This window comes from Cnephaeus nilssonii (genome assembly GCF_951640355.1).
Source record: "Cnephaeus nilssonii genome assembly, chromosome: 17".
NCBI lineage: Eukaryota > Metazoa > Chordata > Mammalia > Chiroptera > Vespertilionidae > Cnephaeus > Cnephaeus nilssonii.
In genome coordinates this window covers 3799390-3814113 of record NC_137088.1, presented here as the reverse complement: position 1 = coordinate 3814113, position 14724 = coordinate 3799390, and the positions used below count along the sequence as shown (strand labels likewise).

Below are 14724 nucleotides of genomic sequence, written 5' to 3'. Positions count from 1 at the left end.
CCTGAACCAAACCTCCCTCAACATTAGAACACGGCCACCCTCGTGGCCACACAGAGCGGCTCTGTTTGATGGCCGGGGAGACGCAGGCTGTTGCTACTCTTTGCAGTGCTCTCAGCGAGGCCTGGGGAGAAGGAAGCAGCCGGATGGTGGTTGAGCCACCGCGTCTCGCTTTGAGGGTGGAAACAAAGCCATCTGCACAGAATAACCTTTGAGAAGCGTTTTCTAAAGAGAAATTGGCCTAGAAAACATGCCCTAACGTTTTCCGTCTATTTGATACCGGAAATCTTTGTCTTCCTGCCTTTAGCGGCACCTCCTATAAAACCTGTGGCCTTTTTCTTCCTCATCAGCGTCTGTTCAAGCTCGGGGAGCGTGTACTGGCAGAAACATGCCAGAGACAATTGCACTTGAAAATGTAAGTTACTACGTGCGAGATGTCATTGGAACCTTGGGAGTTAGTTATCGGGTGTCTGGACCTTAAACATCATTTAGGCATCCCTCTGATTCTTAAATGCCTCCAAGAAAAGCTAGCCCGTCAGCTCTCTCGTGCTGAAATGTCTCCAGTGAAAGAAACTCATGCTGCCCTGGCCGGTGGCTCAGTTGGATGGAGCATCATCCCATACACCAAAAGGTTGTGGGTTCGATCCCCAGTTGGAGTGCATGTGGGAGGCAACTGATCCATATTTCTCTCTCACATTGCTCTCTCTCTCTCTCTCCACCCCCTACCCCTTGCTCTCTCTAAAATCAATTTTAAAAAAAAGAAAGAAAGAAGCTCATGCCTGCCATGGAGAATTGTACCCTTTAGGGAATTTTATTTATCAAAATGTTTATCCATAAACAGGGTTTTGGCATTGCGTTTGAAGCCAGCTCCCTGGTGTGGTGCAGGAGAAATCCCAGCTTACTTTCTCAGACATTTTTCTAAATGTTGGAAGTCTGCCCTCTCCTGTCTCCATAGTCCCCGCCCCCCAAGGCCTTTGTTTCCCAGGGCGAACATGTCCGCATTCTTCGGTGGCGATGGACAGAAATGCCTGCCGCTAACGGAAGCCCGCGGGAATGGATGGGAGAGTGGGACATGGAGGATGGAAGCTGAGGGGCACGGTGGCTCTCGGGGCGAGGACACGGGGAAGGTGGCCGCTGGTTCTTCACAGGACGGTTGGAGCAGGCTGCCGAATTGTCCCGGGCCATCAGTTAGTGATGAGCCGCCCCTGGGAATAAATCAGACTTCGAATTCTATTTCTTTCCCACTAAATCGGCTTAGTGATTGTATCGATTCTCCCACGCACTGCCCTCTGAGAACCGGGAGACTCGGTCCAAGTCCGCTCCTACGTGGCTCAGCGCGTCTCTGACTTTGAGGAGCATGCACATATTGAGGAATGTTCTTCAGATGAAAACCCTGACTCAGAGCGTCTGAGCTGGGGCCCGGGATCCTGCATTTCCTAGCAGCCCCCGGGCATCCCAGCACCGCTGGTCCGGGGGCCAGACTTGGAGAAAAGGCTCAGAAATGCCGGGCTCCTCACAGGAACACCAGCCTGGGGCACACCCGGCACGCTTAGTGCTCACAGCACCTGCTTGTCCATTAAGCTGGTTAAGTCCCTAAAGTGACTCAGTGCTTCATTTATTTTTTTAAGTATATTTTTATTGATTTCAGAGAGGAAGGGAGAGGGAGAGAGAGAAACATCGAGGATGAGAGACAATCATTGATCAGCTGTCTCCTGCATGCCCCCTACTGGGGATCGAGCCCGCAACCCAGGCATATGCCCTGACCTGTAATCGAACCATGACCTCCTGGTTCATAGGTCGACACTCAACCACTGAGCTACGGCCGGCCGGGCCCCATGCTTCATTTATTGGTGAGGAAACCAAGGTTCAGAAAGCTTAAAATTTTCTCCTTCATTCAACACTCATTCGTGACACAGCTGAGAGTTTAACTTGGGGTCCCTCACCCCCCGAACAGTGATGGCCCCACCTTCTACCCGGGTGCACATCATGTCCCTGGCGCTTCCATTCAGCAGGCGCAACAGGTGCGCCGGCGACATCCACGTCACAAGGGCCCGGTGACCAGAGCAGCGCGGAGCCTCTCAGACGGCAGGTGCCCGGGAACACCTGTGGCCTGGTGCCGCCCAGGCTGCACGGAGCAGACCACGCCCAGAGGACTTGGGGTTCCCTCGTCTCATCATCGGAGAGGCTACAAAAATGAGGAAGAGGACCGATCTCTTCATAGCTAATGATTCGGGCTCCTTCTGAGATGCCCAGGGCCCCATGGGCCCAGGATGGCCCAGGAGTGGCTCGATGGATAGAGAAACTCGAAGGCCTGTGGCAACAGCCTCTTCCCAGGCGGGCTTTCCCTGTCCTCTGCCGGGCGACCCTCGTGAATGACCTGGAAGTGACCCGGTGATAGCACAGGAGCTGGCCGGATTCCAGTGCACCGTGATGTACATTCGCCGAACGTTTTCCAGACCAGGCCGGCTTGTACGCGTAACGTAAAGACGGCGTGTGATTCTGGGGGGCTGGGAATAAGTCATCTGGTAGCCGTGGAGACCCTGGAGCGCGTCGCCGGGAGAAAGACGCCATGGAAAAGTACAAAGGCAAACTTCTACTCTAAAAGTAAATTGTATGCTTCATTTCTTAAAAGGCAAATGGTTCCTCTCGGCTTTAGCATCCCTGGGGCTTCACTTTCCAGTAACTTTTAGGCGTTTCTTCCTCCACGGGGACTTGGGGAACGGCAGGACATTCCGACTGCAGTGGGACCAAGATGCTGTGAAGCCTGGCCGGTGCGGCTCAGTGGATAGAGCACTGGCCTGTGGACAGAAGGGTCCCGGGTTCAATTCCGGTCAAGGGCACGTACCTGGGTTGCAGGGTCGATCCCCGGCCCTGGTTAGGACTCATGTGGGAGGCAACCAATCGATGTATCTCTCTCTCTGTCTCTCCCCCTCCCTTCCGCTCTCTCTAAAAATCAATGGGAAAATATCCTCAGGTGAGGATTAACAACAACAGGAAAAGACGCTGTAAAAACTTGCAAACTGGCTGGTAAATAGCAGCGAGGAGGAGACCGGCTAGAGGCTGTCCTGTCCTGCTGCGCCCTCTGGGTTATCCTGGAGGCCGGTGCGGAAGCCGCTGAGGCTTTGCTTGCGGGAAAAGCCGGGTTTCCTGGTTTCCTGTTCGGAGCTCGGGGTCTAATCGCAGCTCTGATTCATGGCCGGCTGCTGGTGATGCAGACCTCCCGTGGTTTCCGTTCTTCTCATCTGCTTCCCCGGGCTGTCTGACCGCTGCCAAGCGAGTCTCCCCGCGTCACTTACCATTCGGGTCCCCTCAGTGTGAAGAGCTGAACTCGCTGTCAACGTCGGCGTTTTTCATCCCGCGCTGTAACTCATAAATGTCCGTGGTCATTCTCTTTCTTGGTTTTGGACTTTTGGTCCTAACTCTTGCGCGAAAGAAAATTTCTATTCCGTTCCCTGTCTCGCTCTGATCACCGGCCCAGGTAACCCCGTCTCACAGTTCTGTGTCCCCTGACCTGAGATATTGGGCACAGATCAAGCGACAAAGGCAGGCTTTGTTGGGCTGATATCAGCCCGTCTCACTTGGTTATCATCAGCGTTATCCAATGTGAATAATTCACTGCGCTGCCCTCTTTGAAAAGAATTGCTGCGCGTTTGGTGTGATGCTCGAGGTTACCCCGTGCTTTCAGGATTCCTAACTACATTCCTTTCACCATCCTTCCGAGTCCCACCTTCCCGCAAGAGCCTCATGGACCAGATTTTTGAGAAATGTGGTGTGCCGATTCTTGGAGAAAGGTGTGCGGGGAAACTTCCCTGATCACTGACATACCTGAGTTACTATCTCTGCCCCTGGACCGGACACGTGTGTTTTTAAATTATTTATTGATTTCAGAGATGAAGGGAGAGAGAGAGAGAGAGAGAGAGAGAGAGAGAGAGAGAGAGAGAGAGAATGAGAGAGAATCATTGATTGGCTGTCTCTTGCGCACCCCTCACTGGGGATAAAGCCCGAAACCTGGGCACGTGCCCTGACCGGGAATCGAACCGTGACCTCCTGGTTCATAGGTCGACACTCAACCGCTGAGCCACGCCTGCCGGGCCAGGTGATCCATCCCTTGCTTGCCTGTTGAGAGGGAGACAGGAACCCATCATCCCCTCTACGTTGTATGTCAGAGGGACTCGCTTACAAGGGCCGAGTCCGCTGTGACCCGGAGGCAGGCGTGGACACGCCGCGCCTTCCCCATCTCTGTGGCTCCCGTGCATCACGGCTCAGAAAACCCCGGTCCCCGTTTGGGGACGACCCTCCTGCAGGCGGTGGGTTATTGTGCTGGTGGCAGCTTTTGTCACCTGTCACTCAGGCCCCAAAAGCAAAGGTCAGCATTTTTAAAGCTCCGGTGTCCACCGGCCAGCTGTGATTTATGGGACTGACAGGCCAGCTCCTCTGTGTCTGTAGCCCAGAGCCTCGGACGAAGCAAGAAAGATTCTATTTATGGCAGAATTCCAGATCTGCCCGTCCTCTGTGGGTCCGAAATCTTCGGGGCGGGGGGGGGGGGGGGGGGGCGGGGAGGGACAGCCGCTTCCCCCTGCAGGAGGTGATGTACCGTGTGCTGAGTCAGATGCCCTCTCTCTGTGTGGGGAAAATGGAGTCCCGGGTCCCGCTTTTATTTTTACTCTTCTCTGCTTTGTCACTTTTTACTTTTCTCTGACACCATCCATGATTTCAAAAGAGACCCCCACCTACTCTGAGCCAGGAGCGGATTTACATTTCCAGTTTCTTTTATCTCCTTCGATCACTGTTCACGAGTATTCAGAGGAGCACCAAGTTCAATATCAAGCTAATAGCTACCGGTCGGCCTGTGCCGCGCCAGCACGGCCAAGGGTGAGCCTGAGGAGGGGCGGTGAAGGATTGGAGAAAAGACAGAGAAGAGAATACGGCTGGGGCTGGGTGGATCTCCCGTGCCTGGATGAGGACACAGAAGACCCAGCCTGCAAGCCGATGCTTTATTTCATAGTCTGGTTAAAACAGGGTAGATTAGCATGTATACAGAGGTTCTTGTTTTGGAAACACTTGCTGCACCTCCCACAGCCCATTAGCTACTTAGGAAGGAATTAGGGGGGCTACCAGGTCAGGCTTAATTATGCTAGGAGAGCTCTGCCCTCCAGGCTGAGGCCCTGCCACAGGTCAGCCGGAGGCTTGACCCTAGAGCCACTCCCTGCATCGGCCAATAGGCTAAGGCGGGGAAACTAAAATGAAATGGAAACTTCAAAACCTCATCTAGAAACAAACATGGCCCTGGCCGGTGTATTAAGTGGTTAGAGTCTGAGGAGTGGGGGGTGCAATCCAATAATCCAATTTGTGTTTTAAATGATCATCCGGCCCGGCCGGCGTGGCTAGGTGGTTGAGCGTCCACCTATGAACCAGGAGGTCACAGTCCAATTTGCCATCAGGGCACATGCCCAGGTCACAGGCTGGATCCCCAGTAGGGGGCGTGCAGGAGGTCGCCGATCCATGATTCTCTCTCATCATTGATGTTTCTTTCTCTCTCTCTCCCTCTCCCTTCCTCTCTGAAATCAATAAAAATATATTTTAAAAAAATAAAATAAGAGATTATCTGGCCACTGACTGAGGAAGGCATTGGAGGAGCCAGAGAAGAAATGGGCAGATGGCGTAGGAGGCTGCGGTAGGCCTGTGAGAAGGAGGCGGCAGAGACGCGGAGGGAAGCAGCTGGGTCTGAACGCCCCGGTGGAGACGGGGCAGACGCTGACCCTGAACGAGCTCTCTCTCCGTGGGCCTCGTTCTTCCTCCTACCAGCCTGAGCCCGGCTGTCGGCGTCTCTGCCGCTCCCTCTCCCGCGGGGTCGTGATGCAAACCGGCTTCTCTAGAAGCCTCCCCGGCCCAGGTGTCTGTCGGGAGCGTCACCTTCCCCCCAGGCGGTCGACGTCTGCCCTCCTCGCGGGGTCTGGGATGCACGGCCCACACCCGCCACTCGGCCAGAGTCACGCCGGGTGGTGGGATGGTTTCAGTTCTGTTCAAGTTCAGTTCCTGCTTCTTCCAATAAATGCATTCATTGTCTGACATATTTCACACATAAACATGCTTAATCCTATCTCATTGAACGGACGCTGCTCGTCCGGAAGAAAACATTTTCAACAAAAATGCAGAAAGTCAGCCATCCAGGGCTTGCCCCTCCCTCCTCACTGGCAGTTTTCAGACAAATGGAATGGTGACTACAGTGAGTCACATGTCCTACTTACATGCATTGTGAGCATATATACATGTTCACGTGAACATGGGCAAATATCCTAAAGAAAGATGAGATCATCGCCCAGCATGTGTGGCTCATGAACCAAGTTGTCACCCATTCAATTCCAGGTTGGGGGCTCAATCCCCATTAGGAGGCGTGTAGGAGGCAGCCGATCCATGTTTCTCTCTCATCGATGTTTCTTTTTTTAAAAAAATATATTTTATTGATTTTATTACAAAGAGGAAGGGAGAATGAGAGGGATAGAGAGTTAGAAACATCGATGAGAGAGAAACATTGATCAGCTGCCTCCTGCACACTTCCTACTGGGGATGTGCCCGCAACCAAGGTACATGCCCTTGACCGGAATCGAACCTGGGACCCTTCAGTCCACAGGCCGCTGCTCTATCCACTGAGCCAAACTGGTCAGGGCACTCATCGATGTTTCTAACTCTCTCTCCCTCTCCCTTCCTTTCTCTACAATCAAGAAAGACATTATTTAAAAAATTAAAACCTTTTTCTTAAATTAAAACTTAAAAAAAAAAAAAAGGAAACTGTCCAATGATGCAACCGTGATTTATCGTGTGAAAGACGACAGAAATAGCTGCCGGTTGGTCCTGCGAGGTAACCTCACCACGGGGTTTATTCCCTTTGATTTCAGAATCACCATTTCGGAAGACGGGAGCCTCAGGATCGTCAATGTGACGAAAGCCGACGCCGGCAGTTACACCTGCGTCGCCACCAACCACTTCGGGACGGCGAGCAGCACGGGGAGCCTCGTGGTGAAGGGTAAGGCCCGGAGGTCGCCGACGCGCACACAGGTCCTCATGGTGTGTAGACGGGGCATCGCCCAGAGCCCTCTGTGCCCGTGCCGCTGCTTCTAAATTCACTCGTCCTGGCAAACACGCGGCGCCAGATCGTCCCGAGGGGCGGGGCGTGTCGGGGATGGATGTGACGGAAAGGCTCTCTCGTCTCAGAGTCACCCAGCTCAGCTCTGAGGCCCACAGCCCTGTGTCCACGCTGGTGCTGTAACTAACGGTACCGCCAGTCCTTCCATTAAATCTCAAGTCTCCGTAGATTCCACACGCGTGCCTAGAACACAGTGCCAGCACACTGAAAACCCGCGACTCCACGGCTGTTGGCAGCCGACGTAGTTTCAGCAGCGACACTGGCGATCCGTGAGGGCGCCGTCGGGCCTTAGGGGCTGAGGCTGTGGGTTAATCTACTAACAACCTCCTCTGGGCTGTGCGGCCGTCACCCCGCCCACAGGCCGGTTTTGAGGGAATAGAAATTCCCACGCTCCTGGTCGTCCCCACGCTCCCAGCACCGCACCCGGCTGATGGGCTCGGCTGGGCCCCGAGTGGGAGCTGTGAGGGGGGCGGTTTTCACTGACGTGTCACCTGCATTTCTGCCGCTTTATCTCACGCCTCCTCGTAGAATTTCTGAGTTGAAGGCATCTTGGCGATGCTCTGACCGAGGCACGTGGAGCTCGGTGGGTGGGGGGGGGGCGGGGGGCGGGGGGGGGACTCCCTCAAGGTCACGAGAAGCAGAAGGGACGTGAACCCGGGAATCCTGGTCCGTGTGCCCGTAGGTTCTTTCTGCCGCACCAGGGTTCTCTCACTGGTGTTTCTGTTTCTCCAGAAGAGCTATGCCTGGGCCACCTCCTATGACTTCCTTCCTGCCCCTGCATAGCGCCCTCTGTGAAGTGAGAGGGCCTCAGGCAAATAAAAATGTCCAGAAAGGATATTGGCCTCAATGTTGATTTCCGGAGGAACCTTAGGAATCAGCTGATTACATATTCCAGGGTCACGTGGGAAGTTGGACAAGTCTGATCATCTGGGGAAGCCTTTTTATTCGAAACACGCGTGTCTGTGCCGGTGAAAATTGGGAAGCCCGGAGCCAGAAGTAGGTCTGTGTTTAGAATGACTTGCGTGATTTCAGTCTATTAATTATCCACTCGGGGCCATGGCCCCGGCGAATCTGACCACATGTTCTCTCTGCTTCACAGGGCAAAGGGGCAGGCGCTTAGAGGGTGCTGGTAAAACAAACTCCAGCGGAGCCCTTTGCTAATGTCACTGAGCCAGGAAGGGGGCCCAGTGACCAGCCAGGACCCGGGCAGCCCTCAGCCAGGAAGGGGGCACCCAGTGACCAGCCAGGACCCGGGCCGCCCTCAGCCAGGAAGCGGGGCCCAGTGACCAGCCAGGACCCGGGCAGCCCTCAGCCAGGAAGGGGGCCCAGTGACCAGCCAGGACCCGGGCAGCCCTCAGCCAGGAAGAGGGACCCAGTGACCAGCCAGGACCCGGGCCGCCCTCAGCCAGGAAGCGGGGCCCAGTGACCAGTCAGGACCCGGGCAGCCCTCAGCCAGGAAGGGGGGCCCAGTGACCAGCCAGGACCCGGGCCGCCCTCAGCCAGGAAGGGGGGCCCAGTGACCAGCCAGGACCCGGGCCGCCCTCAGCCAGGAAGCGGGGCCCAGTGACCAGTCAGGACCCGGGCAGCCCTCAGCCAGGAAGGGGGGCCCAGTGACCAGCCAGGACCCGGGCCGCCCTCAGCCAGGAAGCGGGGCCCAGTGACCAGCCAGGACCCGGGCAGCCCTCAGCCAGGAAGGGGCACCCAGTGACCAGCCAGGACCTGGGCAGCCCTCAGCCAGGAAGGGGGGCCCAGTGACCAGCCAGGACCCGGGCAGCCCTCAGCCAGGAAGGGGGGCCAGTGACCAGCCAGAACCTGGGTGTCTGAGCTGTCACGCTGAGCCTGTTACAGAGTGCCTGTTAGGTGTGGAGATGGTGATGCAGGCAGCAGCCTTCAGTAGCAGTTAAGGTTGGGGCTTGGGGTCAGAGATCTGGCTTTGAGCCTCATTTCTCCCATTCGCTGGCCCTGGGACATTGGCTCTGCTGGAGTTTGTTTTACCAGCCTCATGGCGACAAGCATCGCTGACCTCGTACACGTAAGGTTGTTGCGGTGGCTGAGATAACTATCCATGTTACGTGTTTAGCGTGTGCCTGGGACTTCGGAAACAGTAGCAGCTGTTGTTATATTTTAATAAAATGGCAATACCTGTCTGGCCGGTGTGGCTCTGGGGTTGAGCACTGACCTATGAACCAGGAGGTCACAGTTTGATTCCCCATCAGGGCACATGCCCAGGTTGTGGACTTAATCTCCAGTAGGGGGCGTGCAGGAAGCAGCTGGCAATGTTTCTCTCTCACATCCATGTTTCTCTCTCTCCCTTGTTCTCTCTCTAAAATCAATTTAAAAAGATATTTTTAAAACAAACTGAAATCCCCAAAAGATGGGGGGAAGGGAGGGCTGAGCAGACAGGATGGCCGAGACCAGCAGGGACCAGCTGTGACGTAGGACACCTGGCCTGGTGGCCGGACAGAACTGGTTGGTTGCAGAGTTGGAGCTCGGTGGGGTCGGCGTCCCCACAGATGTCCTCTGACCCGCCCGTTACTCTTCCAGATGAGGTGGGAAGGAAGACAAACGTGAGCTTTGTCTGGTCAAGTCGTGCATAGACGGCTGCCGTGGGAGGCCAGGGGCGTCCGAGGGAACGTGTCGCCAGCCCTGGGTCCTGACCCCCATCAGCATTCACGGGAAATGGGTGCGCCGAGGGCCCTCCAGGCCCCGGAGGTCTGACTTCCGCCGGCCCCGTAAAGCCCGAGAGGCGAGAATCCGCTCCGAACCCCGCCAGACCCCTCCCAGGACTGAGGGGCCTCCCAGGGCCCAGCCCCGCCCTCACGCACATGTGCAGCTTTACCGCAACAGGCCCCGGCCTGGATTTCATTCAGCGTGGAAAGCTCCAGAGACTGACCTATCAGAGAAGGCCCTTGTATTCGTTTTCATCTCCTGACGTGAATGTGATAGAAACGCCCGGAAGGTCAGCCATCAGAACACACCGTCTCTGACCTTGTCACTGATCCTGTCCTTAACGCCGCTTTTAAAACCCAGTTCTCTTTCTCCCTACCCCTCCCCCGTGGTGCGGACACGTCACTGCGGGTCAGCAAGGTCACCGCGGGTCAGCAAGGTCACCGCGGGTCAGCAAGGTCACCACGGGTCAGCAAGGAGAGGGGGAGCGGGTGGGACTGAGAGCCACCCCAGGGCCAGGAGGGTTAGGGCCAACCTCTAATGGGTAGATATTCCCCTTCCGCCGGGGCAAGGGCTTCCGACCGCAGGACTCCGGCAGGAGAGGAAGAGAGAGATAGAAACATCGATGATGAGAGAGAATCATGGATCGGTGGACCCCTGCACGCCCCCCACTGGGGATGGAGCCCACAACCCAGACATGTGCCCTGACCGGGAATCGAACCACGACCTCCTGGTCCATAGGTCGACGCTCAACCACTGAGCCACGCCGGCCGGGCAGTGGTTTTAATTTTAAGCAAGAACAGTTCTTAAGTGAGACCCCGCCCCCCCGAATCCTAACACAAAGCATAATATCCGGCCCTTGAACAGAGGGCTTGGCGGCTGTCGACATGACCGAGAGCTGCGTGGAGGGAGGCTACGCTGGCACACAGGCTGTTCCTGCCCCGTTGTCTCTGCAGCAGGGTTAGGGCCCGCCCGGCGTGACACAGGTGTTCACTGTGGGGGTCTCACCTGACAGGTGTTTCTCAGCGTGGGTCCTAGGGAGGAGGAACAGGGTGTGGCTCAGGCCGATAACGTGGTAACAGCAACCACCCCCTCGGATCCCCTCCTGGGCGTGAAGGGAAGGCAGGGCGTGAAGCTGGGCTGCTGTTACCATAGTTACCTGTTGCGCTGCATCCAAAATGACCTGGACCGACGCTGGAGCTGGTGGTACCAGACCTTCCATGAAGAAACCCTGTCCTGCCCCGAAGAACTCTGCACGTGCTCCCAGCAAATTCAAGTTCAGGGTCTATCGCAGGTTGTGATGGGACGTTAGTTGCACTGGTAATGCTTTATTAAGGAAGATTTCAATGTGTATTCAGAGGGGGAAAGGTTAAAGACCAGCCCTGGCCAGTGTGGCTCCGTTGGTTGCCCATCGTCCTGTGCACCGAGTGGTCGCCGGTTGGGCTCATGCCCGGGTTGCGGGCTCAGTCCCCGGTGGGGGGTGTGCCGGAGGCAGCTGATGGATGTTTCCTCTCACATCGATATTTCTCTCTCCCTCTTCCTTCCTCTCTCTCTAAAAATCAATTTTAAAATCTTTTAAAAAAATTTTGAAGACCACATTCATTGTAGAAATGAGAACATAAGTATTGGTTTAAAAAAAAATGTTGTCGTTTTATATCCATACAACCCCAAATTAAAAGAAAGACATGAGATGTGGTTCCTTCCACATGGTCAGATATTAAGCCAAAATCATCCGCACGGGCGGTCTGCTGTCCGGCTTCTCTCCCCGATGTTGTAGGACAGATAAAACCTTACCACTGGTGCTATTGAACTCCATAATCCGAATGCTTCCCTTTAAGGAAAACACTCCATTGTAGAATGAAGTCGGTGGCTTATTTCCTAATGAGTTGCTTATCCATCAAAATCAACAAAACAAACACGGCACCCGGAAGACGAGGCCACTTCGTGGAGCGTGAGGCCGGCATGGCGTCCTCTCTGGCGTCCGGAGCCTCGCGCGGAGCTGACCCTGCTGAATTGGACGGTCCCACCAGCGGCCACGGAGCAGCGCCTGGGACATACTGCGGGCCCGCGCTGCCCACTCGGCGTCACGGGCCGTGCTCATCGCCTCGTCTCCACGGTCTCCCAGTCAGGACGACGTGGCTGTCGATGTGATGAAGCCTTTCTGGAGGGGAAGGGGATATTAAAGAGCACAGATCCCTGACCTTCCTCTGTCACCCCCGTGGGCCCGTCCCCGGCATTATTAAGGTTATATATTTCCCAAACACGTCCTGCAAAGCCCGCCGCTTTCCCATGCACATCTTTCCCGCTTCCGTCTGTCATCTGCGAGCCGCTCCCCTCCTGAAGGGGGAGGGGGTCTATGTTGAGCTTTTCCGTCCATAAAACGCTCGAAGATCAATACAGTTTGTTTCCAGCGAGGGTGTGTTTGTTTTGTTTTGTTTTGTCAATTCCAAAGCTGAGGTGGGTTTTAAATGGCTAATTGTGTGATCAATTGACAAAAGGAAGTAAAATTAAGCCCTTCTGTCCTCTGTGCCTCCATACCGGCACTTCCTGTGGTTTGAGAGCGCCACTGGGTCATACAGACGGGTTTCATGGGCACGTGCCCTCTCAGAAGCAGAGGTGAGTGTGTGTGTGTGTGTGTGTGTGTGTGATCCGTCTGTCTGCATTTTCAAGGTGATCCCAAGGGGAAGCCAACACTTGGTCCCAACTCTGTAAAGAATACTGGGGCTCAGTGGTTGAGCAAGCAACCTATGAACCAGGAGGTCGAAGGTTCGATTCCCGGTCAGGGCACATGCTGGGGTTGCAGGCTCCATCCCCAGTAGGGGCCGTGCAGGAGGCAGCCTATTAATGATTCTCTCTCATCATTGATGTTTCTCTCTCTCTCTCTTTCTCTCTCTCTCTCTCTCTCTCTCTCTCTCTCTCTCTCTCCCCGCTCTCTCTCTCCCCCTCCCTCCCTCCCTCCCTCCCTCCCTCTTTTCCTCTCTATCTAAAAGTCAATAAAAACATTTTTTTAAGAAAAAAAAGACTAGTTTGGTCTCTCACAAACCCTGAGCCAGAGAAGACACGTGTGAGAATAATTCATGAGCGACTCTCCCCTTCCTCTCCTGATGTCTGTTCTCGATGCCAGAGGCAGGCGGGGTAGCCCCACCACTCCGTGATTCAATTTCTCTGGTTGTCAAAGGCAATCAAATCTGAGCAAACCGCCCAAAAGACCAAGGGCCTTTAGGTTAAATACAGAATCTGAGCAAGATGAGAGCGAGTTAATTGGCATCTCCATCATCGCTCTCTGATGGACTCCAGCAAGGTCCCTTTCTGAAAGGTGAGGATGGTTGTCTTTTTTGCTGTTGTTGTTAATCCTCAACCCGAGGACATTTTTCCATAATTTTTTTTTTTTTTAGAGAGAGTGGGAGGGAGGTGGAGAGACAGAGAAACATCGATGTGAGAGAGATGCATCGATGGGTTGCCTCCCGCAACCAGGCCGGCCAGGGATCGAGCCTGCAACCAAGGTACGTGCCCTTGAGTGGAATCGAACCTGAGACCCTTGCGTCCACAGGCCAGTGCTCTACCCACTGAGACAAACTGGCAGGGCGGATGGTCATCTCTCTTATGCAGTCTTTTGAAGAGCTCAAGATGGATGACTGGAGGTGGGAGAGAAAACGCCAGCACCGTGGCCTTTGCTGTGGCCTCTGAGGTACCTCCAGCACGCCTACAATCCATGTGGGCAAGTCCGGAGCCATGACCAGGCGAAGATTAGGTCCACCAACTCAAAGATTTCCCCAACTGGAAAACATGTCACCCTCCTCGTATTAACCCCCTCTCTCTGCAGTCGTAGAGCTGCTTACATGTAGGCAAAGCTTGCCTTCTGCCTGGAAGAGTGGGACCCATTGTCCAATCAGAGGGCCTTGTGTTCTGTAGACTTTCCTAAGCCACGCCCAGGCCTCTCCTGATGTCACGAGTGTCCGTCTCCATCGGCTTTGCCCTCAGTCTCAGTGGGACATCTGGTCACCTTGCTGTTTGCACAGACACTTCTTCATGGGTGAGACCATGGAAATCGATTACAGAGGCCAGTATGGGGGCCCAGGGGACTCCCTGATGCCACCCGAATGTGAGGGGATAGTCACAGACACAAACGACGTGTCCCTTTCCTGCCCTCTCGACGCTGTGGGCCCTGGGCCACAAGCATCACAGTTGTCTGGGCGTCTTTTGTACACGCGCATTCCTGGCCCCTCCCCGGACCGCCAAACCAGCGTCTCCAGGGCTGAGGGCCAGGAATCGTCATGTTTAACAAGCCCCTGGGAAACGCCTAATATGGCAGAAGTATTGGCGCAGAGGGTATTATTTTTGTTCAATCAGAGGAAAAAGTTTCGCCCTGGCCAGAGGGCTCGGTTGGTTGGCGTGTCATCCTGTACACCAGAAGGTTGTGGGTTCGATTCCGGGTCAGGGCGCATACCTAGGTTGCAGGTTCGATTCCTGGACAGGGCAAGTATGAGAGGCTCATGATGTTTCACTCTCACATCGATGTTTCTCTCTCTCTCTCTCTCTCTCCCTCTCCCTCTCCCTCCTTCCCTCCCCCTCCCTTCTCTCTCTAAAATCATTTTTTTTAAATCCCCAGGTGAGGACTTTAAAAAAGGAAAACGTTTCAAATAATTAGGCCACGCACCAGGTGAGGCTAGTGATCCTGTTGTTAGGCGTGACATGAGTGGCCGTGGCCGTGGGCCGTGGCCGTGGGCCTGGGGACCAGTGCGGGGGCAGCAGACGGGTGTGTGGTCTGAGCACCTGCCCGCATTCTCAGGGCCGACCGGGGCCTGCGAACGATGCCGACCCTGGGAACACTGACGCTATCGGTCTACAGTTTGCGGTTTGGGGAGCGTATTTCCACCTTGTGCTTCCCTGCCCCCCGGCAGGATCCTGTCGCCTCC

General features: G+C 55.0%; 1 protein-coding gene across 1 annotated transcript in view; it reads left to right on the top strand.

The window, feature by feature from the left end:
* CNTN4 (contactin 4) overlaps nt 1-14724 on the top strand; it is a gene marked incomplete at its 3' end in the record, with an annotated part of 315112 nt that overhangs the window by 273676 nt on the left and 26712 nt on the right. Inside the window, exon 12 of the mRNA XM_079795738.1 lies at nt 6894-7021. Coding sequence (XP_079651864.1) covers nt 6894-7021 — 128 coding nt within the window. The remainder of the gene's footprint in view (nt 1-6893; nt 7022-14724) is intronic.